Here is a 24,220-nt window from a genome sequence, read left to right as displayed (position 1 = left end):
ATGTGCACGATGGTCTGGATTGAGTGTATGTCTTTGACTATTGGTTTTTGCTTATTTTTGTGAGAAAAAATATGGATGTTTAATACGGATCTTATTAGAGAATGAGTCACTTTAGTGACTTTTGGAGACTTTCGTAAAAAAAAATCAACAAAATTAAAAATGAAGAACCTCTTCAAGGAAACACATCTCACACATGGTACGAGATGAATAAAAATTGGAGAACTTGCTAAGGTAGAAGTTTCCAATTTGTAACCACTTTCAAGGACTAATCGATCCAAACACAGAATTATGCTATTCCATCCCAAAAAGAAATAGATCAACTATTGTGATAAGTCTACAAACCTTCCATATTTTTGGGAAAAAACCTAACAACACTTGACAACCATCCAAACTAGGAGAAATGCAGTTTCACATGAAAAAGGTAAATTTTATATGTTAAGACTTTTAATTGAATTTTATATCACAAAGAAGTTGCCTATGCATCTAAAATGCATGCTCAAGAAGCTCTGTGAAGTTTTACGATCATTTGCAAAAGTTAACCTCAAATTACTAAAAATTGACATTAGCCACGATAGTGACACAAGCCACTTTTGTGGCTCACTGACAAGATTAGTGTTAAGTGAACTAAAAATAGTACAATGTGTTGAACTTTCAAAACTACACACCATAAAAATGTCATTATTTAATTCATTAAAAACCTGCTACTATGAGCTTATCCATAAAAACTTTCAAACACCAATAAATCACATGTATAAATTTAATTTCATAATAGCAAAGGATAATGTTTTATTTTCAAAAAAAAATGTAGAGATTTCACGATGGGCAGATGTTCTTGATGGTTATGGAAGATTAGAGCCCCGAAATTTATGTACTTTGTTGATTTTTACTTCTAAAATGACTAAATATAATAAATTTTTATTAGTACATGATAAATTTCTTCAGAAGAGTTTTAGAAGCCCTAGCATTGGAACTAAGACATTTTGTTTTCTTTGGCTAATATATATCAAATAGACTTTGAAACAAGAAAAATGCAACCGCTTCAAGAATTTTCAAGCAATTAACGTAATTTCTCGACAATCTCTTAATATAACATGTATTTTGACATATAGAATTTTTGTCTTCACCTCATAGCTTAACTAGACTATCAGCAAGACCTGCAAAATGTGTTTCTAGCCTAAGAAAATTAATGCAACAACGTGGTGATAAGAGAAAGGGGTGGTTGCATCTTGTAATTTAGCTATTCTATCAACTATTTAGCTTCCAGCTATCAAAAGTCTTCTGGCTTATCATAAAAGAGCTTGCACTAGCATGTCCTCCACCACCGTAAGCCTGCAATGCAAATTTGGAAAACAAATTACTGCAGCACAGTAGAATGAAATGCCCTCTTATTCTCAAAGAATGTAGAAAGTCAACAAATGACAAGCTTGTTTGAACAATCAACAGCTGAGGTCAAAAAAACCCAAGGGAAAAGTTCACACCACACCACACTGTCTTCAGACAATTCCTGCTATGTGATGTGCAAATCACCACCTTAAGTGTAGCATGGAAGCACTAAGGGGAATAATGCAAGGGCAGCTTCATTCTACTGAATTTTCGTCTCTTATCAAGCCACTCACATGGTTAGACAAGCAATAGCTTCTTCTCCTTCATAAATTTGCTCACCTCCTGTCTTCACTAAATAATTGATTCTTAACTATTATGTTTTTACCAATAAAATTTGGTTGTTATCCTTGTCTATTTCACAAACACAACTGTTTTCTTTATTTCAGATCCATAACATTGAAAGCAAAACTACTGAAAATGGTGAAGTGCAATTGTCATGATTGCCATGCACCGCTTCCTTTTTTTTTTAACTCCTCTTTAACTGTTTCACTTGGAGCAGTGTCACGATCTTATGTGACAGAACTACTGTCCCCCCACAGTATGCGCTGTATCTAGAGCATATCAAGAAGACCTCTTAAATAGAACATGGTCGACTATGGAGAAAAGACACAAATACAGGCACACTGAAACTGAGGTGACTTGAAATATCAAGCTGTTGGTGAAAATTGGCAAAACTATACAAGATCAGGTCATGAAGGAAAAAGCCTTGAGGAAATTTACACTCCAGACACACACCAAACCAGAAACTTAGAAGATACAAAAAACACCTGAGAAACTTTTGTGGTGTCTTCTCCTTCTATGCTCCTTAGGCTAACTTTCACCAGCTCTGGATCCACATCCTCAACTTTATAAGCAACAGCTCCTATAGGCCTGCATCATTTAGCACCAAATAGTCAAAAACCACGAATTTCATAGTTTCAATTAAGCCCCTGTTAGTTTCATTATCAGATAACCTTATTTTTCAAGTGAAAAAATGATCAGTTTGACCTTTTGAACATTGTCTTATTTTGTAGCACCTACATAGGCCAGTTGACATGATCCTTGACCCTAGAATGATGAAAGCTACTGGGCTATAACTTTCATCCTGCTCCTAGTCCTGTAGCCAGTACAAGGCAGCTTCCACACAGACAGTGGTCACTAGTATGCTCGACATCTGTTGGTGAATCCTGGCATCGAACTATTATATTTCATAAAAATGAAGCAACAACAAGTACCTTTCGAGCACCCAATACCAGCAGCAAAAAGGCAATAGATCCTATTAAAATTTGACACCAAATTTGAAAACTCTCAAAATAAAGGAATCCAGTAACATCCTAGATTAACTTTTAAAGGAAGGTGCAGTAGTCAATCATCCACAAGACAGTATAGATAACCATCATGTCCATCATGCGTCACAATCTTGCCTAAATACTACGGCATCCCCACTTGAATTTTATCTCAACCTGTTACTTCATGTCGGATTGTCTAATCATGGATTTCATAAAATGTCATTTGACCTTAATGCTTTGAAAGCAGAACAGATTGCTTAATTCGACTTTGCCAAAGGAATGCTTTAGAAAGAAAACAATAACAAACATACAATCTGCTTACTAACAACAGTCAAATGCACTTGTCATGCTCTCCTGAGCTTGACAATCATTCTCAAGTTCTGCACAAAAAGCAACCTATGACTCTAGATTTAAGAGCAACACGGCCTTTGTCTATTCTACTTGCAGCCATGTTTATTGTTATGTACTTAAGTTTTGTGTTAATTCTCACGTAAAGACGACCTTGAGTTACATTTTGTTGTGTTGCCATCGAAGATTTGAAATATGCTATTCACAATACAGCAGTTTCCAAAAAGAATATCATTATGTTTGGAGAGTCAATGTTGTTGCTAGTAGTTAGCATCATTAGTTGACAAAAAGCATGCCACTCTGTTTTGTTCCACAATCATGTGCACAAATACGACCTATGTCATAGATCTATGTGGAAGATATAATGTTGCCAGCTACAGTGATCACACAGAAACAATGATATCTCACACACACTGAAGAAAGAGTGCACTTTGAAGACAAGCGTAAAGTAAGGTAAGGTAAACAAAGGCAATGGAAACTGGTTCCGGGTGGGCACGCAGTATCCAGTTGAAAAGGTGTTCCAGCAGCTAGTCGCGGGCAAGGATATCTAGGAGGATCTGAGTGTACTAGAGTGCTGTATGGGCTAGAGTGTACCAATGAGACCGTGTGGATCAGAGTGCACCAGGACTACATATGGAACCAAGGTACTGGCTGTGGCGTGGTAGTGCTGGGATGGTTCAGCTGGCTAGACCACTTATCAGCAAAGATATTTTTCTAAAGGATATATGTAGAACTACCTAGTGATAGGGGCTATTCGTGTCACCCCATCATCAGCTACAGAAAGTCTTGAGAGTCCATGAGTCCCTCATGACTCTGGTGCCTACAACCTACAGCTCACTGCATAATCTCCTGACGCATTTGAGGCTCTGAACCCCCATGTATCTGCACCTTAGAGTGTTTTGCCAGCCAGTCACCTAGGCATGCTGTGTCCAGTTCTAGCTGGCCATGAGTATATTACCAGGTGGATCTGAGTGTACCACAGTGTCGTGTAGACTAGACCACTGAAAGTGTGGACCAGAGTACACCAGAGTACCTATGGGACCAAGGTACATATAGTTCAGCTGGCTAGAAGACAAGATTTTTTTGCTTTTAAGAGACATTTCTCCACGTTTCCCACTACTATGGAATTTCCAGCTGGTCATGAGTAAGGGTACCACGGATGTCAATGGACCAAAGTGCCTTGTGCCGGGGGACCTGGGCTACAGGGTACCAAAAACAGTGTGCACCTACTACCACAGTACACAAAACCACCTATGGGACCAAGATACCAACTATGGTGTGGTAGGGGAAGGTTCAGCTTGCTAGACCACCATCAACCAAGATATTATTGTATGTCTCTAGGCTACCCAGGGGCCAAGATGGGGACTGTCAGCATCACCTTATCAGCAACCCATCATTGTCTATATAGCGCTCTCAAGACTCTATATACTAGCAGTGTTCGGGAAAAGTGTGCTTCAACTTAGCCTTGAGCCAATTGCAAAATCAAACTAGCCGGTTGAGGGGAGGGCAAGAAGGAGAAAAGTCCGCTTAAAATACATGGAAAATAGAGTAATTTTGCAAAAATACCGGCTAGTATTGTAAAATTTCCGGTTCAGATTTGTCTTGGAGGGATTTTTGAATCTTTGTGAAAATAATTTTTCCCGAACACTCCTGTTGTTGTTCATGGGGATCTATGTTGATGCAACCTGTACTCTTGTGTGAGTGAGACTTTGCATATTGTTATGAGGCAACCCATTTAACCAAATAGTACCCTGTTTCACCCCTATAGTGGAGTGAACTGGTATAGATAAACCCTCAGAAATCATCACTCTACCAATCCTCAAAAGTCGGAGGCCAAGGCTCTGGCGGGTTGGAATGGAAGACTCTATTGGAACTGTGTAAAGATGAGCTGCATACTGACTCCATGTGTCAAAAGAGGTAATCGAGGATGGGGTAACGTGCTCTGGGGTTAGTCTCCAAGCCTCTCCAGAATCCTTGCTCATAAACAACTGGCAGAGGTCTTACCGCTACTGGCATTCTCATAGACCGAGCATTGGAGCTAGGGAGATCTAGACGCCCGCGATTGAGGAGAGGGGCTACACAACATCGACGGAGACTACAGCAGAGGATTCGAGCCATACTCTCTCGACGTCCAGAGTGCAGATGAGGATGGATCTCCACCATATCTTCCCCCCTTCTTTCATTGTACTACACATTGTATTTTGTTTCAGTTCTTTTTGATTCCGGACATGGTATCAGATTCACTATGTTGTAAAGGCTTGGTCTCCTAGATCATTTTAGCCTTTTGAAGACGTTAATATATCATTTCATTTCATTTCTCAAGCTGAGCTAAAAGAGGGTCGTTTCTTTTTCCTAGTAAGGCGCCAAAAATGAATCTGTGAGTGGCTATGAATAACGAGCCCAAATTCAATCTTCCTCTTTAGACTAGCTTTCATCTCTTTGCACTCATTATCATATCAATTGTTTTGAGGAAAAGTGTGGATCAATCTCCTATAATAGCTCCTCCGACGTATCATAAAAGGGCACCTGATGACAGTCCTTGCATTGAAGTCACCTAGGAGTATCACATCTCCATCTCTCAAGAACTTGCAAATATCCTCCTCCATAGCTGTATATGGTGAGAGCCGCATTTGAGACCACATATATCGTATGTGCTTATCTTTTTGTGCACCACTTGTACAATATGGTACAACTACTTCTTGTGTAAAAACTGCTACTCCTCCGGAGCCCCTACCTTCTCCAAGGCTGACTGTACCTCCTTCCTACAAAATGACTCCCATCTATAACCTGACACTCTAGGCAAGATTCCATTCGGTGGCTGATGTGTCTCAATATAGAAAATGATGTCTCTCTCTCTCTCTCTCTCTCTCTCTCTCTCTCTCTCTCTCTCTCTCTCTCTCTCTCTCTCTCTCTCTCTCTAAATGTGTCCTTGAAGATACCTGCATCTAGTCCAAGTGCTCCATTACAATTCCTACAGCTAGCTTTGTCGTGGTCTCATAGGTCTCATGGCATCAGTTGGACCTCGGCTCAACGATAATGACTTTCCCTCCCCTATAAAAAGCGACCTTCCCTTCCTTTCGGGCAGCCATAATCCTTGGCATACGTCCCCCCATCTGAGCCAATTGCTTAGGGGTGAGATCATCTCCCAAAAACATGCCCATACCCTTGAGTGTTCTTCTCAAGTTCACGAAATCCTTCCTAGCTTCCATTATTGAGAAACTAAGTATAAGGGCTCTATCTTTGGAAGTTTCTCTCACTTCATCGGGGTTGTTAGTTCTCTTCCTTACTCTCCAAGCGACTGTATGGGTTGAACTTTGGATCCCTGTTAGCTTGTATATCTCTTTAATCTCCTCCTCCACATTTTTCCTCATCATTAGACCAATTACCCTCATGTGAAAAGCCCTTGTTTTTCTCCTTTGTTCCTCTTCTAAAGTCTCATTGATGATAGAAGATGTTGGTTTGGGAGATGTAGATACTTGGACAGCCTTCCCATTTTTTGCCAGTTCATTAGATGTTCTCTTCATGTTTTATTACACCATCAGTCCATGCCTTTAATCCCTCTTCTACATGTGATTTTAGTGTCAAAATTTCTGTTCTGATTTGCCGCATCTTAATCACTTCTCACACTTCTTTGTTGACCCGTTCAATCTCTGATCTGCATACCAAAATAGTTGAGTTTTGAGTTGCTTGATCACACCTTCTGTCTCGGTCATCTTCTTTCCCCACTCCTCGTGCATCACTTTGTTCCGAAATATAATCTCATCATCCTTCTTCTGAAACATCATCTCCCATGTGTTCTGCATCTCTTTCTTGCAAGCTTCAAATTTCTCATCCATAATCCCCTGCATCTTGACTACAAACTTGGTAGAATTCTCACATGTACATACGTTTCTGGCATTTCCTGCATGTCGAGAATTCATTTCCATACCTCGATAAGCATGCAATTCTCCTTGCTGGGCTTATGAGGAGCCCCTCGTTATCCACACCACTCCTTGTTTCTTTTGAAGCTAGCCCTCTACTTTGAAGCACCCCCCTACTTGGCAATGAGCAACCCCCCTACTTGTAAGGGTAAGAGAGTTACAATTATACGGACAAACTGAAACTTGAAATGGATGTTGCAAGAGAGAGAAAAGTAAAGAGGAAGTAGGTGAGTCATGACTCGTGAGCCACCTTCCTTGTTCTAAGCAAGCAGCCCCCTTAATTAAGCGATACCTTACTTGGAGACCTTAGGACAGCCTATCACCTTTGGATAATGTGAGTGTGTGTGTGTGTGTGTGTGTGTGTGTGTGTGTGTGTGAGAGAGAGAGAGAGAGAGAGAGAGAGAGAGAGAGATGAAATGTTATATTAACGTCTCAAAAGGCCGAAGTGACCTATGAGACCAGAAAGTTACAATGTGGTGAATCTGATACAAGGTCTGAGTAACAAAAATAAAAAGGGTGCTGAAAAAGAGAGAGAGGGTACTACTATAGCATCCTGTCAAGACAACACCGTGTGGGTGTATCCTCAGAAAGGGCTAAATCACAAGAGATCCATCATCGATCGTTAGCAGATCTCATCAATCTCCTCCATGGTCAGTAGTCTGACCGGGCGTTGTGCATGTTGGGCCAAAGTGGTCCCCGGGCATGGCCCTCACAGAAATACATCTGTATACGAAACTAAAGTTTGTTTTTTCTTTCATCACATTCTTTTTACACATAGTGCATTGTTTCTCGACACTTATGGTTCATTAGGCATTTGGAGCAGCCAAGGAATGGAGCACTCACACTATCAAACAAAAGCAGTGTATTTTAAAAATACATCACATGGAGGTGGAAGAAAAAAGAGCAATGCCCTTCACGAGATGTTCAATTGGTTCTACAGAGTTTTAGCAGGGAGAGAGAGAAAGAAGACAAGAGAACAAAGAAGTTTAAAATGTAAAATAGAAAAAGTGGTTAGCTTTAGGCGATCACAATCATATCATGCTACGAGTGCATAAGATCAATTCTGACGCTGGTTGGAGACAAGGCGGCATGATGGCAGTGTTGGGTGGAAATTTAATTTCCTTTTGACATCAACCATTTCTATTGTAAACATGCATTGTCATGCAAAGTGATTTGTAAAGGCGACAATTATTAATCCCATGGCTCAAGTTTCGTTTATTTTGGAGTCTTTTTTAATTTTGAGTGATTTTATTGAGTTTTTAATTTTTTTTAAAAAAGTTTAAGTACTAAACAAGTCAAAACTCACAATTTAAAGTTCATTTTTTGTTTACACATTTTAGAAGATCCTCTCAAGCCCAAACGTACACGGACTCATATCTTGCACAACATGGACGATACACAAGAGCACACCACCACGCACAACGATGACAACACTGCCACTGACAACACTGAAAATCCACAACCAACACCTCATACAAAATCCACCGCTTCAAATCCACAGCCTCAACCACAAGACCAGCTCCAAACACCCAACTGCTCCTCCAACCTTCGACTACAGAGGATCAAAACTCCATGCGAAAGATTTTTGGTGATCTCCAGCCACTACAGCATGCGAATTGCACACCTCTGCTAGAGCTCGGACCATTTGCAACTCTTATCAGACCAATACAAGAAACAAGACCTGGATCTCAAGCAACAGCAGCAACTAGAGACGCAACCTCCGTCAATGCTGTGTAGTCCTCCGCAGTCGCAAGTGTCTCAATCTCCCTAGCTTGGTCGCTCGGTCGATCAACGTGCCTTTGGTGTGAGGAGAATGTGGACTCTGTTGTGATAGTAGCTCCTCCGGCTGTCTAGTGTTTGCTCTAAAGAAGTCTGTGATCTATCTCTGGGACTGGCCTCTCCTCTCATGAGGCTCTCTCTGTGTCTGAACTCGAGCAAAAACAATCCCAAGCATCTCTGGTCCTCATACCCCATGACTATAGAGAGTGGTCCAAAGCCCTCTCTCAACAAGCACTGGAAGCGGCCTCGTATCTCATAGTAGACTGGGCAGTGACATGTGTAGTGCAACTCTGTCTCAGGCTCCATGTGGCATAGGGGGCATGTCCTGGCCTTTGTTGGCACTCCGTTGTATCTCCCAGTCTCAACCTGAAGATGGTGTTAAGATGTGCATATTTGGCCGATAGCACGTTGCATCCATGAGACAAGTGGGTGTCCATGTATTTGGGTCTTGTCACAAAGCCGTCCTCCATAAGCTGGAGAAGATGCTCTCTGTAGAAAGCCATCTTCGTGCCCAGCTCCTGTGCCGGCTGTATCCAAGTCCTCCTTGTGTTTAGCTGAGTCAGGTCCTGGCGGATGAACCTAGTGATCTCGGACTGTGTAAGAGTCAGAGAGGGTGCATCCAATGAGTACTGGAAGGGGGGCAATCTGTCCATGCTGAACCCATGTGCCTGAAACCATGATGTCATCTCCCCGTACCAGTATGCTGTATCTCCCTACATAGCTAACTGTCGAGACGGCTCAAGTGCTAGGCAGGCATATCTGTCTCTGGGAAGGTCCCACATGCGGTGTATAAAGGAGACTCATATGGTGAGCGCCTCAACCACTAGTGCATGGGCAGCTAGCTCTGCTCGGATTATGTCACATAGTACTGAAGCCTTGGCTATAATAAGCCACGAGATCATAGAGACCAGAGGCTTCTCCATGTCCCCCCATCCATCAGTGTGACCCGACCTCCCATGATGGTCCAATGAAGGCCCCAATATCTGAGCTCCATAGAGCAATGTAGAAGCCACCAAAGTGTCAGAGAGCCAGAGCTTCGATTGAGGCTCCTGAAACTGAACCGGTGAGCACGTCCTCTCCAATCCACCCAATGCTGCATAGGCTTTGGTCAGTCTAGTCTCTGCTGCTCTCCTCAGTGAAAATGTTGGTCCGCTAAACATTACCCCAAGGTAAGTGTAAGCATTTGTATACTCCACTCCTGATCCACTGTGGGGTGGTATTAAACACCATAACCTTGGTTTTACCATGGTTGACAAACAAACCACTTTCATGGGCAAACCTATGCAAAGCATCCAAGTGATGTTGCATCCCCTCCGGAGAGTCGGAGATAAACACAATATCATCAGCATATAAAAATAGTGGAATCCATGTCCCTGCCAACTGTGCACCTCTATCACCATCTCTCTCAATATAGTCAGCAACCTCATCCACATACATACCAAATAGAGTAGGAGAGAGCGGGCAGCCCTGTTTCACCCCAATAGTGGAGTGAACTGATGTAGATAGCCCCTCTAGAGTGCCTACATGTCCCACCACTGACCTGTATAATGCCATGATCCTTCAAATCAGCTCTGTGGGTACTCCCATCTCCTGTAGTCTGCACATCAATCTAGCTCTGGGTATTGTGTCAAATGCTTTGCGGAAGTCCGCAAAGCTACAATAGATCCGTCTCCCATGTGATCCGCCCTCCTCAATATAATGGCTCTGAGTGTCAGGATGTGGTCAAGAGTAGAAAAACCTCTCTTGAACCCTACCTGCCCAGCTACACGTATACCCTCCTTTTCTCCCCATCTAGTCAGCTGCTGCTCAAGAATGGATGTGTACAACCTTGCCAATGTGTGTCTAATCCTGATAGTGCCATAATTCCCAAGCTCCATAGGGTATCCTGACTTGAAGATAGGTACAATAGTAGACAAGCTCCAAGCATTAGGCAGGCCCTCACATATGGCATGATTGAACATCACTGCTAGAAGCTCTGCGAGCAGATCCTTGGCATGTATAAAGTGCTCAGCCACTAGGCCATCATGATCATATGCTCTCTCTCAGTCCTCATCCTATCAATGGCCTTCTTCACCATCTCAGCGGTGAAAAAAGCACATGTATGTGGGCACAGTTCGGGGGGTCGGGAAGGGGCGGCTATCCAGGAATTGTGTACAAAGATGATGCATAGTGGCCTCATGCCTCTCTAGAAGTAATGGCAGGGGGGGTGAGTGCTCACGAAAAAGTCGCCATGCCTCACCTCAGTCCTGACTCAAGAATAGCTGGTATAGATCCTGCTCTAGTCGAGCCAAAAATGCCCTCTTCTTCTGCCGCATGAGGCATCTGAAGTCAATGCATGACTGTCTGTGAGTGATGCCCCCCAAAAGCACTTCCCTCTGAAGTCTGGCTCTGGTCTCGCGGCATTCCTCATCATACCAACTGTTCTGTGGCATGCTCCCAGAGCATCGTCTCTACCCAGGTTAGGTGTGTGGGTATGCCTCTACTACTGCATCATGCAATGTCTGTGTAGTAGTAAGCTCCTCCAAAGGTCGCCCTGGCTCCTCAGTGCAGAGCCGTCTGTAGATCTTGTCTGTGTATATTGAGTCCGTCTCCTGCGTGAAGGTGTAGCGAGTAGGAACTGCTACCCATGGCATATGTGCTACACTAAACTCGAAAGAGATGGTCATCGACACGAGGGCATGATCTACTGCCACACCAACAAGTCTGGGTCCAACTGTGAGATCCTAGATACTAGAGATGAAGCTCGGTTGTGCCATGGCATAATCCAATGTGCTAGCTCCATGTCTGTGTGGAAAGCATGTAAAACCTCCCGCGGCGGGGAATCTCTGTAATCCATTCAAGATGACCAGCCCATGTGCAGTCCCCACATCTATCAAGTGTCGCCCATACTCAGTATGATCCACATCCTATGATAATCTAGACAAGCCCGTCTCTGCAACATCCAGCTCCCTCAATATCTCCTCTGAAGTATCATAAAATATTGTCTGGTGATGGGCAGTCCTAGCATTGAAGTCCCCTAGGATGATAATGTCACCATCTCTAGAGAACTCCCATGTCATCATCCAAGATACAAAAGGGGGACTGTCCTCTTGATGTTTCATATACTGACGTATTCGGGGGAAAGTAGCAAACAGCAATGTAGAGATATTTGCCTATCTCTGCTCTTAATCTCACCCACATGTACCGAGCATGCTCATCCCTGCGGGCTATATGTATCAATGGCTGCAACTCCTCCTTGAATAACACTGCCACTCCTCCCGAGCCCGTCCTCTGTGCTCTGATCGCGTCTCCTGTCTGCAGGTTGTCTCCCATCTGTATCCACTGACGTGAAGCATAGCCCGCCTAAGGTCCTGATGTGTCTCAGAGTAGAAAATGATGTCTCTCCCAGTAAACTATCCTCAAAAGCTCCCACATCAAGGCGCAAAGATCCATTGCAATTCCAAGTAGAAACTTTGAGTGTGGTCCCATAGTCTCGCACCGTCATGTGGAGCGTCGCTCCAAAATCACCACACTTCATCTCGGTAAAAGGCAATCTTACCTTTTTCTCTTGCCGCTCTAATCTCTAGCATTACCTCCTGCATATGAGCGATTTGCGAGAGGGTAAGGTCATCTCCGAAAAAAATACCCATCTTCTTAAGAGTTGGTCTCTTCTTCAAAAAGTCCTCCTTCGATTCCATGGAGGGAAAACGAAGGATGAGCACCTTTTCTTTCGAGGTTTCCCCATTGCTTCTGTTTTTCTTATTGCCCACTCTCCAAGCTCTCGTGAGCATCAGCTCATTGACCCCCATCATAGTCATCAGTTCTTTTACCTCTTTGTCCACATTATCCTTGTCTTTAAGGCCACAAAACCCGCACTTGCTCTTTAATCGTATTGAGTCTTCTATACCGAGGGTTGCAGTTCTCCCTCTTCAAGTGTGTTTTGTGATCGCACCTCGGCAAGCTCCTTCTTGAGTACCGCAATCTCTTCATCTTGGGGTGTCACACAATCCTCCAGTGTGGTTATCTTGGCTTCTTGGACCAATACACGTTCTTCGAGTATCTTTATTTTTCCCAAGAGGTTGCAGTTGATCATGTTAATGGTCTCGGTCATTTCTTCTTTGCATTTTTGAATGGCATCCTCCATAGGGTCAGCTTTATCATTCTGCTTCTTCATGCCTGATAGTCGCCAAAAGCAAAGGAGGGGTTAGGAGTTCTTGCTGTGAAGAAAGAACCACACTATGTCCACATTATGCATACATATCTTCCTCGCATCATGCATACATGTGTATCTATATTCTCCACATCAAGCCTACATTCCTCTAATTTCTTGAATTTTCTAGATTTTCAAATTTCCAAATTCCCAAATTTTTGTTTACTGTCTGGTTGGGTTTTCAAATTTTCTGAATTCTGCTTACTGTTTGGTATGTCCGAGTAGTGGCTGGGAACCTGTGCGAGCAGTGGCGGGTAGAGGAGGGACCTGCAGAACCAAGGCGACTAGGGACGGGAGGTGGGCCGGTGTGAGCAGGACGTCAGCCTACGAAGCCTATTGCCCAGCCTGTACGTCGCAAACCCTAAAACAGGTCGTCGCGAACCCTGATTCTGTACCTGCGTCTCGCAAACCCTATCAGACAGCAACACGAACCCTTAATACCCCAGAACTGCCTATGCATGGTGTTGCAGCCTGCGCGTGAGAACCTAATGGCGTTGCATCCCTTGCTTGCGCGTGAGAACCCCTGTTGGCGCTGCGTCCCTTGCACCCTTGGCTTGTCCACGCTGAGAGAGAGAGAGAGAGAGAGAGAGAGAGAGAGAGAGAGAGAGAGAGAGAGAGATGAAATGTTATATTAACGTCTTCGAAAGGCCAAAATGACCTATGAGAACAGACAGTTACAATTGGTGAATCTGATACAATGTCTGAGTACGGAAAGTACAAAGAACTAAAACTAAAACACTAAAGCACTAAGGAAATGAATCTGAAGCTGATCCGGAATTGAAACGAGATAGAGGGAGGGGGGTGGTGGGTTCAAATGAAATCTCTCATCAGTCACTATCGAATCTCATCAATATCCTCCATAGTCAGTACTCTGACTGGGCGTATTGCATGTCGAGCTAGAGTGATCTGGATCTTCTGCTGCAGCCTTCGTCGATTGAGGGAGACCCCTCGAGGTCGTGGGTGTCTGGATCTGCCTAGCTCAATGGCTCGATCAATCAATGTACCTCTAGTGTGGGTGGGCTCTGAGATCTGATGTGATGACTGCTCCTTTGGCTCTCCCTTGGACTGGTGTAAAGAAATCTGTGATCTGTCTCTGAGACTCTCTCCCCTGATGTCCTCAGCAAGCTCTCCCTAAGTCTGCGTAGCTCTAGTAGAAACAATCCGAGACATCTTTGATCCTCGTATCTCATGACTCTAGAAAATGGTCCAAAACCCTCTCTGAACAAACAGTGGAAGCGGCCTCGTATCTCATAGTACGTCGGGCAATGACATGTGTAGTGCAGCTTCGTCTCTCGCTCTAAGCGACATAAGTGACATATCCTACCCCTGTTGGTACTCCTCGAAATCAACTAGTCTCAATTTGGAGCTGATGTGAGGATGTGCGTATTTGCCCAATAGCACATCATATCCCATGAGATAAGTGTGTATCCATGTAAGCAGACCTAGTCACAAAACCGTCCGTGAGTTGGAGAAGATGCTCTCTGTAGAAGCCAATCTTCATGCCCAACTCCTGTGTCGGCTGTATCCATGTGCTCCTAGTATCTAGCTCAATCAGATCCTGACATATAAGTCAGGTCATCTCTATCCGTGTAAGAGATAGGGAGGGTTGTAGCGCAGATAGTGTGTCGTGCTCTCTACAGTGGGTGCTCCTCAGTGCAATGTTCGTGACAATCTCACTCAAAACAGATTGAAAAACAGGAACAATAGACAACAACTGAGCTCACAGACACAACAACAACAGTAGACCACAACAAATGACTCGACTATCTCAAAGAACTGATACAGACTCTGGCGTGGCAGCACACTCAGCTCCAACCCAAGACTCTCAAGTACAATGGGGTGTCGAGGCTCAAATGTGCAAGGATTGTGAAGACGTGCTGTGTGTCTAGACTCTATGCCCTAGACCATGACGCTGGACCAGATGTGAAGAAGATGATGATCCTGACCCAACCGCTACTACTCACATGTACCACCATAAAGAGCCACCCACGGCTCATAAATGTTAGCCATGTGGTGACCTGGCCACGATGTCCACTAGACCAGCCCGTATCTCTGTTGTCACGTGTCCACTGCCCAGTCCAGAGAGTTTGTCCAGTGAACCAGCCTAGACCAATTGTACTAACTCTGTGTCCTGTGAAAGTGACACTGTAGCCTGCTACAGGTTGCCCGCCACAAGACCGCTCACCGTCCCGGTGAGAGAAATACTGAAAAAATTGTGGAAAAAAACCACTAGGTACTGCATCCATATATCTTTCATGAAGTAGGTGCTAGGCCCAACCATGACCTTACATGCCTCAAAAAGTGGAGTTAAAAACATTGCACTGCTTGCAAACGCCTTAAGCCTTTGAATAGGCAGGAACCCAGTATGATTGCATAGTCGAAGAATCCCAATTAGCAAAACAGAATGAGGCTCCACTGCAAAGAGATATGCTCAGTTTGGATCCATCACATCTTTATCGTCCCTAACCATAGTGAGAGGAAAATGACCTGGTCCATACTTGCAGATGAACCTTGCACTCGTCTCGAAAAGAAGGATGATCATAAGCTCGAGTAACTCCGCAAATAAGGTCAAGCTCCATCGTGATGACAGAACGAAAAGCATTAATAGCAACGGGATGGCAACCAAGTGAATGCTTGAAAGCCACAAGGAAACAGCCAAAAGGCTCTGCTGTGATCGGATTACAAAAAAATTGATCTCCCCCTTTGTTTGTTGACCATCTCCAACTTGACCCAATTTAAATAGTTCCTGCAGACAAGTCGGGGATGAGGGTGAGTTGGGGGGGGGGGCGGGGGGGGGGGGGGGGGGGGGGGGGGGGGGTGGGGGTGGTGTAGGGGCGAGAGAGTGTGAGGGGGTGGGTAGGGGCGAGAGAGTGTGAGGGAGTGGGTAGGGGCGAGTTGGGAGAGAGGGGGGACGAGTTGGGAGGGGTGGGGCGAGAGGGTGTGAGGGGGTAGGGACGAGTTGGGTGGGGAGGGGGGGGACGAATTTGGGAGGGGTAGGGGGACGAATTGGGTGGGTGGGTGCGGCGGGGGGGGGGGGGGGGGGGGGGTTTGGGGAGAGAGGGGGGGAGACGAATTTGGGAGGGGGAAAGGGGGTGAATTGGAGAGAGAGGGTATGGGGCGAGTTGGGGAGAGAGGGTAGATGGGGGTGAGAGGGTGTAGCATTGTATATGAATTCCATGGTCCACTAGCTGAAAGAGGAGATGCTACAGAGCGCAGCAGTTAATGGAGAGCATGAGGAGGTACCATGAGCAAGACAACAATCATGAGCAAGGAATCCATCAAGCAAGAAGAGCTCTATGAAGGGAGATCGCTAGACACAAAGGAGAGCTTTGTTCTGTTTGGAGAAGTAGGCACTAATGGAGCTGATGTTTGAGGGGGTGTGAACTCCTGTAGATCTTCTACATTGGCTGCTGGCTTCGGCGGCTCGTTGGGCTCTTCCTTATCTGAAAATAAAAATGTGGAGGAGTTTGTATTCTCGAGCAATGGCAAAGGTTGAATAGAGACTCCATAACAAGGCGTAGACTTTGTAGCTCCCAACCACTCTAGCAGATCTTCGTCTGACCCTTCAGGTGTAGTAGGCTGTTCTTGTTCAGGGTTGGTTTCCATTGACAAAGAAACTTACTGCACCACGGGATCTATACCTCCTTCTAAGAGAATGGGTTGCATCGGGGAGCCAGAAGTATGTATCCACATCGCATCATTTCCCCAATCATGAAGTGCTTTAGTGTGTCGAAGCCATGGTCTTCCAATGAGCAAGGGAAATCCGCCCTCAACCTGGGGAAGACGAACCACAACAAAATCCAAGTTAAAAGTAAAGTCTTGTACCTGCAGAGGCACATTGTCCACTATGCCCACTGGGTAGACTGTCCTCTGGTCGGCCAATGTAACTGTGAAGGGAGCAGCTAACATAGTGAACTCGGGCATCAGGTTGATGCCAGATCCACCATCCACTATCACTCCTGACAATTGCCGACCCAAAACGGACACTGTCAGGCGAGGGCTTCTATAATCAATGAGTGGTGCAGCGGGATTGGATATCATATAGGATTCTGATGGTCGCATTGGGAGGTGCCCGCCAGTAGGACCTGCTCCAGGGTGAAGTGACTGAATAACAACAAGGGTGTCACTTCTAAAACTCGCATCTAGTCGCAGCATGTCATAGAGGGACACTTGTTGGAAGGTGTTCTTCAAGATTGTCTTTGTTGTAAGCTTCTCTTTTTCTACCTGTTGTTCCTCTAGTACCTTGATCTTTTGTAGATCGGAAACTGCTTCCAAGAAAGCTTCATCAAGATCGGAGAGCAAAGATTTGGATTCTTGCTTGCCACTGGGTGATGGCTTGTCAGTGGCTGAAGGCAGGGTACCCACTGTTGAGAGAATGTGTGGGGGGGTTGAACATGTTGGAATACTAAGACCGAGGACAGCTCTCTGGGACCGAGTGAGGACACCCGATGGCTCCTCTACCAACTGCAGCTTATTTTGAGGGGTAACCACGTGGGTAGAAGGGGGCGGCTGAGGAACGATGCTAACTACTATTAGATCGAGCTTGGGAAAGGTAAACTCATTCTGGCTTTGACTTGGGTTCGAAGCCGTGGATGCACGAAGGTTAGGGCAATCCTTACTGTAGTGATCCTTCGTTTCAGGGCAATGACAGCAAGGAGGGGACCCTTCTGGCAGGGGGCATTTGCTTTGGTAAATGCCCATATTCCCCGTATCTGTAGCACAAAATGGGCCGATTCAAAGGGCGAGTCGAAGGGCGAGGTGGTCCTTGCTCCTGGTGCATTCAGTTAGAGGTGGAGGCATAGAAGCTTTGAGGTGATGAGGGAGCATGGGTATGATAAAAGCTTTGAGAGGGAAAAGTGCTCTGCATACCTTGCATAGGAGGGGCTGTCAGCAAAGGTGGAATATGGTGTGGATGGCCATAGGGAGAAACCATGTTGGATGCAGTTGTTGGCCCTTGTTGAAGAGAAGGACCAAGACTTTGTTGTATTTGTCGCAATCCCTTGAGGTAGTAGCAGTCCTTGTCCTCATGCCCAAACTTTTCGCAACAGTGGCAATAAGCCCGAAGGAGACAGTCCTGTGGAGGGTGTCTTGGAGAGCGACACGAGCTGCACCATACCATAGCCTTAGTCTCTTGCGGAGACCGAAGCTCTTCTAGCTCCCTCTTGATTTGATCCAAAGCCTCAAGATGTGGTGGTTTCTCCTAGCGAAGAGAGATTGATTTCTCCTCTTGCAGAGCACGTTGTAGTTTTAGGGCTTCAAGTTCTCTACGTGAAGAAGTCAATGGATCAGCAGGACTTTCCGAAAACACAGAGGGGGTCTCTATGTGAGGGGAGTTATTGAACAGCTTCCTAGTCCCCTCTATCCTAGTAGCAGCTGCGATGAACTCCTCCAAAGTGGCGTCGGGTCGGAGACTCTCTCGGAGTTTTTGCTGAGAAGTTTTGGGAAGCGCCTTCTCCACCCACTTCTAAACCATGAATTCACCGGGTTACTAGGGAAGCTTGGCAACCAAAGACTTGGTTTTAGTCATAAGCTCTGCAAAAGTCTCCTCTGGCTGGAGCACCATGTTGGCCAACTCATCCAACACCTTCTCCTGGTAGTCACCTGGCCTGAATGCTGCACAGAACTGTTGTCTTAAGGCTGCCCAAGTTGCAAAATGGTTCTCTGCAAACTGGCTGTACCATTTGTCTGCTAAGCCATCCAAGGTAGATGGAAAAAGTACCAAATAAGCATCTTCCCTGTTAAGACCTCGACCCCTACAGAGAGATACAAACCTCCTTGCATGGTCATCAGCATCTTCTAAAGAGAGTCCTTTGAAGGTAGGGAACTTGATGTTTACCTTGGCCAAAACACTAGCCAACACCTCCATGGCCCCTTGCTGAGCCTGTTGCTCAATAGCCTGCTGTAGCAGAATAGGAGAGAGCTTTACTGGAGAAGGTGATCTGGAAGATGTGGAACCGGATGGAGGAATGGGTGAAGTCATATGTGAAGGTATGGGTGATGAGGTTGATGGACTTCTACTAGGTCCCAAGGGTCATCTTCTGTTGTAGTACTTCAGAGGGCTCAGTAGTGCGCTTTGACGCTCGATTGACCGCCTGGTTGAAGACAAGTCTAGACTCTACTAGACCCAGGCTGGACCGGGGAGAGGAGGGACTAGACCAGGGACGAGGACTGATTGGACCAGGCTAGAGAGACCATACTTGTCACGTGACACATCCAACCCTATGTGTCCATGGACAAGCTACAGCATGATCAGGGTTCAGTCAATCCAGTCAGTCTAGATTTAGAAGTGATCTGGCACTTTTGTGAGTCTATTCGTAGACCGTGCATGCTCAATCACTTAGTGTAGATGCATATCCTCTGGTTGCACAAAGCATGATCATCAGTATTCCCATCAGAATCCATTAGAATCAGTTAGGGGATTTTTCCAGTGCATTTAGCCTATTTTACCTATTTTTGACATTTTTCACTTATTAATTTAAGTGACTTCCCAACAAAAGTAGATAGGGAAATTTGGGTAAGAAAATATATAAGCAAACCAAAGTTAGCACTAAAGAGCAGATGAGCAAGGAGCACAACAGGCCTTTGGCAACACGTCCTCCCCTCTCTCAGCAAGAACCCCTCAAGCACCCATTACCTAGCGTTTCCAATCTTTAGCAACCTGGCGTTTTGGTCTCAAGCTTCATCGCCAGCCATTTCAGCCCTAGCGTTTTGTAGCATCGCCAGCCATCCTTTTACCTTGGTGTTTTCAGCCCGATCCGGACCGCATTGCCTCTCTTGCAACTAGAGTTTTCATCACCATCAGAAGTCTGCAATTTCAGTAGCGTTTTCAGCCATAGATCACAACAGCCATCAGCGTTTTTGGCAAGCAGATTCAGCCTCGAAAAATGCAGCCAAACCTGCGTTTTTCAGCAGTCCAAAACAGCCCCGAAAATTCAGCAGTTAGCGTTTTTGGACAGCAGTAGAAAGATTGCAGATTTCAGCCCTCAGGTGAGTGTCGCCATCCCCGTTGTCGTCACCGACGTAGCCCGAGTTGCATCAGTCCATGCATCATCATTGTACCCGTTTGTGCAATCAATAGTAGACCACTCTCGCCAACGAGAGTGGGGCCTTCGGAGGAGGGTTTTACGTCGTCTTTGGTGTCGTATCTCTCTTCTCTCTCTATCTCTCAGTCTCATACACTTTCACGCACAGTGTCCACTCACTTTGTTTGTAATCATAGCATTCTCTCATTAAGAACGGAAAGCTCTACCTTCCATAAGAAAAAAAGGAACCTTGAGCACAGTTCAGAGCACTCATCTTGAGCAAAGCACAAACATTCATTCCGCTGCACCTTACAATAGAAATTGGACCAGGGCGAGAGAGGACCAGACCAACAAGCTACACAGTGCAAGGCAAAGTAGGCGAAGCTAGATAAACCCAACTAGCTTCAAGATTTGTACCTCACAGAGAGTGAGACTTCAATTGAGGTCCCACCGTGATCGCCAAAATGAGAGCACCTCTAGCGCAGATAGTGTGTCGTGCTCTCTACAATGGGTGCTCCTCGGTGCAATGTGCGTGACAATCTCATTCAAAACAGACTGAAAAACAGGAACAATAGACAACAACTGAGCTCACAGAGACACAACAGCAACAGTAGACCACAACAAATGACTCAGCTATCTCAAAGAACTGATACAGACTCTGGCGTGGCAGCACACTCAGCTCCAGCCCGAGACTCTCAGGTACAATGGGATGTCGAGGCTCAAATGTGCAAGGATAGTGAAGACGTGCTGTGTGTCTAGACTCTATGCCCTAGACCACGACGCTCGACCAGATGTGAAGAAGATGATGATCCTGACCTAACCACTACTACTCACATGTACCACCATAAAGAGCCACCCACGGCTCATAAATGTCAGCCATGTGGTGACCTGGCCACGATGTCCACTAGACCAGCCCGTATCTCTGCTGCCACGTGTCACTGCCCAGCCCAGAGAGTCCGTCCAGTGTGAACCAGCCTAGACCAAATGTACTAAATGTGTGTCCTGTGAAAGTGACACTGTAGCCTGCTACAAGGGTGCATCCAGGGAGTACTAAAACGGATCCATGTTGAAACCATGTGACTAAAACCACGCTGCCATTTGTCCATACCAAAATGCTATATCGCCTTGTAGCGCTAGTTGTCGAGATAACTCCGAGAATTTGTCTCTAGATACTGATCTAGTCAAAGCCTCGACCACGAGGGGGGTCCCATAAACTGTGTATAAAGGATACTGATCTAGTCAAAGCCTCAACCACGAGAGAGAGAGAGAGGGGGGGGGGGGGGGGGGGGGGGGGGGCGGCTAGCTCGGCTCCGATAATCTCATGCGGCATTGAGGCCTTAGCCCGAACCATCCGAGCGATCATAGAGACCAAAGGCCTCTCCATATATCTCCATCCATTTGTGCTATCACATCTCCCCTGATGATGGTCTATTGAGGGTCCCCATACCTGAACTCCGTAGAGCATAGCTAAAGTCACTAGAGTGTCCAAAAGCCAAAGATTTGTTTGCGGTTCCTGAAACAGAACTTGCGAACACGTCCTCTCCAATCTTCCCAAGGTTGCATGGGCTTTCGTCAGTCTAGTCTCTAATGCTCTCCTTAGTGAAAACACCGGTCCACTGAAGACTACCCCAAGATAGGTGTATGCATCCGTGTACTCCACAGTCTCTTGGCCATACGTAAATGTGGGTGTTGACCTCCTGACCCACTGTGATGTGGTGTTGAACACCATATCCTTGGTTTTCCCAAGGTTGACAGACAATCCACTGTCACAAGCAAATTTGTGCAAAGTATCTAAATGACGCTGCATCCCCTCAAGGTTGACAGACAATCCATTGTCACGAGCAAATGTGTGCAGACAATCCATTGTCACGAGCAAATGTGTGCAAAGCATCTATCTAAATGAAACTGCATCCCCTCTGGAGAGTTAGAAATCAACACAATATCATCAGCGTATAGTAACAACGGAATCGATGTCCCTGCTAGCTGAGCCCCTCTGTCTCCCTGTTGCTCTACATAGTCTGAAAGCTCATCCACGTACATCCCAAAAAGAGTCGGAGATAGGGGGCATCCCTGCTTCACTCCAATAGTGAAGTGGACCATGTCAGACCTTCCCTCAGTAGTGAATACCCGCCCCATCACTGTCCTCTGTATAAAGCCAAAACACCCCATATCAGTTCTATAGGCACACCCATGTCCTGCAGTCTGCGTGCAAGTCTGGCTCTCGACACTGTGTCAAAAGCTTTGCGGAAATCCACAAAGCTACAATAGATCCTCTTGCCATGGTGTCTACCCTCCTCAATAATAGCTCTGAGTGTCAGAATCTGGTCAAGAGTGGAGAAACCTCTCCTGAATCCTGTCTACCTTGGTGCTCATATGCCCTCTCGCTCTACCCATCTGCTCAGCTCCTGCTCAAGAACGGATGCATACAGCCTAGCTAATGTGTGACCAACCATGATGGTGTGATAATTCCCGCGAATCATGGGATCTCCTGACTTGAAAAGAGGCACAATCGTAGACATAATCCAAGTCTCAGGAAAGCCTTCATACATGGCTCGATTACACATCATAGCAAGAAGCTCTGCAAGCATATCTCTGGCATGGATGAAGTGCTCTGCTACCAGACCATCATGATCATGTGCTCTCCCTATCTTCATCCTGTCAATGGCTTTCCTTACCCTCTCGGCAATAAAGAAAGTATATGTCCCAGGGCATGTCTCTCGTGGGTCCGACAAAGGTGGCTGCCTTGATACTATGTAGAGAGATCTGGTATATTCCCCCCATGTCTCTGTGGAGGTGACGGCTGGTGGTGGTGAATGCTCATGGAATAGCCTCCATGCTTCACCTGAGTCTTGACTCATAAATAGTTGATACAGATCCCGTTCTATCTGAGATAGATAAGCCCTTTTCTTTCGTCGCACTAGGCGGCGAAAGATAATCCGTGACTGTCTATGTGTGGTAATACCCATGAGCACTTCCCTCTGTAATTTGATCCTAGTCTCTCTACACTCCTCATCATACCAACTGTTCTGGGGCATGCTCCCAGATCGTCTCCGTGTAGGCTGGCTGTGGGCATATGCCTCTAATGCTGCATCATGGAGCGTCTGTCAATATCTGAGTGAGTTCATCTAGTGGCCGTCCCGGCTCCTAAGTGCATAGCTGTCTGTATATCTCATCCATATACACAGAATCGGTCCCCCTCACAAAGGTATACCGAGTGTGTGTGGGGACCTCTCCTAATGGAGTTGTGCTGAACTAAAACGTAAGAGTGAAAGACAAGATAGCATGATCAACTGCTACTCCAACTGGCCCAGTGCCCACCATGAAATCCTGAAAGAATGGAATGAGGCCATAACATAATCCACTGTACTAGCACCATGTTGATGTGGAAAGCATGTAAAACCTCCAGCTGTAGAAAATCTATGTAGGCCATTCAAAATGGCCAATCCATGTGCACTTCCCATATCTATCAAGTATCTGCCATACTCAGTGTACTCCTCATCTTGTGAGAGTCTGGATAGGCCCATCTCAATAACGTCCAGCTCCCTAAGCATCTCCTCGGAAGTATCATAGAATACTATCTGGTGATGGGCACTCCTAGCATCGAAGTCCCCTAGTATGATAATGTCACCATCCTTGGAAAACTCCCATATGTCATTATCCAAAATAGCAAAGGTGGATTGTCCTCTAGGTGATGCATATACTGACGTACTAGGAGGAAAATAACAAATAGCAGGGTAGAGGTATTTGCCTGTCTCTGCCCTTAGACTCACCCACATGTACCTAGCTTGCTCATCCTTGCACGCTATATATACCAATGGTTGCAACTCCTCCCTAAATAAAACTGCCACTCCCCCTGAGCCCCGTCCTTGATGCTCTGATCTAGTCTCTTGTCTGCAAGTTGTCTCCCATCTATATCCGCTCACTTGTGGCATGGACTGCTCGGGGGCTTGATGTGTCTCAGAATAGAAAATGATGTCTCTCCCAGTGAAACTATCCTCAAAGGCACCTACATCAAAACGGAGTGACCTATTATAATTCTAGGCTGCCATCTTTAGTATGGTCCCATAGGTCTCGCACCGTCATGCGGAGCGTCACTCCAGTATCACCACCCTTCCATCACGATAAAAAGCAATCTTCCCTTTTTCCCTTGCCGCTCTAATTTCCGGCATTACCTCTTGCATATGAGCAATCTGCAAGAGGGTGATGTCATCTCCAAGAAAGATGCATGTCTTCTTTAGAGTCGGTCTCTTCTTCAAGAAGTCCTTCGCTTCCATGGAGGGGAAACGGAGGATGAGTGCCCTTTCCTTCGAG

The 24,220-nt window shown here is 45.6% G+C and overlaps 1 protein-coding gene across 1 annotated transcript in view; it reads right to left on the bottom strand.

Annotated features, from left to right (window-relative positions):
- Positions 1-1,025: 1,025 nt before the first annotated feature.
- Positions 1,026-24,220, bottom strand: part of LOC147448087 (DHHA1 domain protein) — a 98,556-nt gene continuing 75,361 nt past the window's right edge. Inside the window, exons 6-7 of the mRNA XM_086523951.1 lie at positions 2,151-2,253; positions 1,026-1,329 (exon numbers count right to left, since the gene is read on the bottom strand). Coding sequence (XP_086380077.1) covers positions 1,246-1,329; positions 2,151-2,253 — 187 coding nt within the window. The 3' untranslated portion in view covers positions 1,026-1,245. The remainder of the gene's footprint in view (positions 1,330-2,150; positions 2,254-24,220) is intronic.

This window comes from Adiantum capillus-veneris, chromosome 11 (assembly GCF_014529385.1).
Source record: "Adiantum capillus-veneris isolate H3 chromosome 11, ASM1452938v2, whole genome shotgun sequence".
NCBI lineage: Eukaryota > Viridiplantae > Streptophyta > Polypodiopsida > Polypodiales > Pteridaceae > Adiantum > Adiantum capillus-veneris.
The sequence above is the reverse complement of the archived record's forward strand: the minus strand, read 5'-3'. Positions and strand labels throughout refer to the sequence as shown.